The 2,425-nt window shown below is 34.1% G+C and overlaps 1 protein-coding gene across 1 annotated transcript; it reads left to right on the forward strand.

Moving 5' to 3' along the window:
- Window positions 1-536: 536 nt before the first annotated feature.
- LOC139504158 (E3 ubiquitin-protein ligase TRIM22-like) lies at window positions 537-2,222 on the forward strand. The gene has a single exon (XM_071294220.1). The coding sequence runs from the start codon at window positions 537-539 to the stop codon at window positions 2,220-2,222; it is 1,686 nt and encodes a 561-aa protein (XP_071150321.1).
- The last annotated feature ends 203 nt before the right edge of the window (window positions 2,223-2,425 follow it).

Consider the following 2,425-nt stretch of genomic DNA (forward strand, 5'->3'; position numbering starts at 1 on the left):
CGGACGTTTCATGGGGAAAATGAGAAATTTTAACCGCTATACATAACTTATCTGCACTAAGTGACGCGAAACCTTTTTCTTTTCCTTTGATTTTTTTAACAAACTTATAAGATAGGATCATAAAAGAATTTTAACCAATCTGGAATATCATATATCATATACCCCTCCTTTTGCGTATTCATCTTTACATTCATAACCAGTATGAAAACGTAATAAGGTGGCAAAATCAACTAAAACAAATCTACTTTGCAATGATTTCATTATTTCTTTCCTTGCACATTATGCGACTTTCATGTGAAAACCTGTAATGAAAAGATACTGTAGAAAGCAGTTCAAAAAATTACAGTATAATAGACTAAACAAATAGGATTTTTTTTTCTTAATAGTGTATTTATGAATGCTCCCAGCTCAATCATTTTCTAATTCGCTGTTTAATTTGATTAAAATACTTTCTGCTATTTGAGAGGTAAAAACAAGATATTGATGATATTTTAAAGAGATTAAATTAACATTTTCGTGTTTTTTAGAAAGTGCAAATGGCTTCAGGAAACCATATATCGTGTGGACCTTGTATGTTTGATGACGTCACAAAGGATGCAGGAAGATGGTGTACTAATTGTGAAGAGGGATTATGTAAAGATTGTGAAAATCTTCACAGAAAAAGCAAAACATCCCGAAACCATAAAGTTATTACAATAGAGGATTACCGCAAGATTGAAAATGTTTCAATCTCCCAAGTCTGTGAGCATCATGGAGAAAATCTGGAGTGGTTCTGTAAAAGTCATGACGAAGTCCTCTGTGTTGTATGTGTCCCATCAAAACACAAGGCATGTTCTGATGTTATACCAATTAGTGTCAACTCAGAAAATTCAAGACAATCAACTGCGTTATCTGACCTAGAAGAGACAATTGAGGGAACTCTGCGAAACGTTAATCAATGCATTAAGAGTCGTGAAACTGCTACAAAGGAAATCGAAAAACAAGAACTTGAAGTTAAAACCATGGTTCTTGAAACAAGAAAGAAAATAAACGGCCACCTGGACAAGCTACAAGAAAAATTGTTACACGAATTTACATCAACAGCTCACACATGTAAATCAAAATATATAAAAATCCTTCAGAAGCTAAAATCAACAGAACAAATGCTAACCAAACTGAGGAAAGAAACAGACTATATGAAACAATTTTCTTCTGATATACAAGTGTTTCTGGGAACGCGTCAGGTCAATAAACTGATTATACATGAGGTAGAGTCCATGAAGAGGGAAATCGGTGGTGCCAAGGATTATGAATTGAAAGTATCTATTCATAGCGTAATCAAAAAATTATCCAATGACGTTGAAGATTTTGGTAAAATAATGGTTTCGGAATCCGTCACCAACTTTGATTTCAAGGACCCAAAAATTGATCAAGCTCAAATTGAAATCAACGTCCCAACATCAAGAAATATATCCGACATAAAGCTTCAGCTAATTAAGTCATTTCAATTGAAGAATACAGATAAATTGGACATTACAGGTTGTGTCATATTGCCTAATGGTAATTTGTTGATGGCGAATGACACAGAAGAAAAAAAACTCATAGAGTATAGTGAGACAGGTGAACATATACGTGACATTACGGTCTCTAGTAAGCCGTTTGATATTGCCGTGATAGATCTCAATCGTATTGTCGTGACATACGGGAACGCACAATTCTTAGAAATAATGAATGGGAATACTTGCAACGTAGAACAAAAAGTTAGTTTAAAGAAACAATGCTTGGGAGTATCTCACGAGGATGGGAAACTTTACGTAGCAAATGGAAACGGTGTATTTCTCATTGATCTATCAGGAAAAGAAAAGAGAACATGGAAAGAAGAATCTTATGGTATAGATTATACATGTTATATCAAGTCGAGCAGAAACAAGATATTTTATACAACTTGCAACTCGCAAAAGGTATATTGTTGCCATTTGAATGGGGAAGAAATATGGCAGTTTAAAAGTGACAGCATTGCAATACCTGCCGGTATAACATTAGACAATTACCACAACGTTTACTTTGTGGGTTATAATTCCAAGAATCTAACAATTATACAACATGATGGAAAAGAAAGTAAAGCACTACTCACAGGCTCAGATGGATTGAATCGACCATCTGCTGTGGACTTTGATATGAATACCAATACATTATTCATATGCAATGAGGGTGGACAGGTTGCGTTGTACAAAGTTGTTTAGAACTGTGTACATGCAATTGTTCGCTGACCTCTGTGTTTTGAATTTTATATTTTATAATAAGAGAGAACAGCATGACATTTTATTTTCCAAAAAGGGGACGATTTTTCTTTCAAAATGTCTTTTCATAAACGGAATTGCGTTATATGTTGCATGTATTTGTGTGTGAGGACAAGGTATACAAGCGATCGATTTTAAATGTTACT

This window comes from Mytilus edulis, chromosome 14 (genome assembly GCF_963676685.1).
Source record: "Mytilus edulis chromosome 14, xbMytEdul2.2, whole genome shotgun sequence".
NCBI lineage: Eukaryota > Metazoa > Mollusca > Bivalvia > Mytilida > Mytilidae > Mytilus > Mytilus edulis.

Bases quoted from the DNA above. Each gene is read 5' to 3' on its own strand.
- LOC139504158 (XM_071294220.1), top strand. From the start codon at position 537: ATGGCTTCAGGAAACCATATATCGTGTGGACCTTGTATGTTTGATGAC.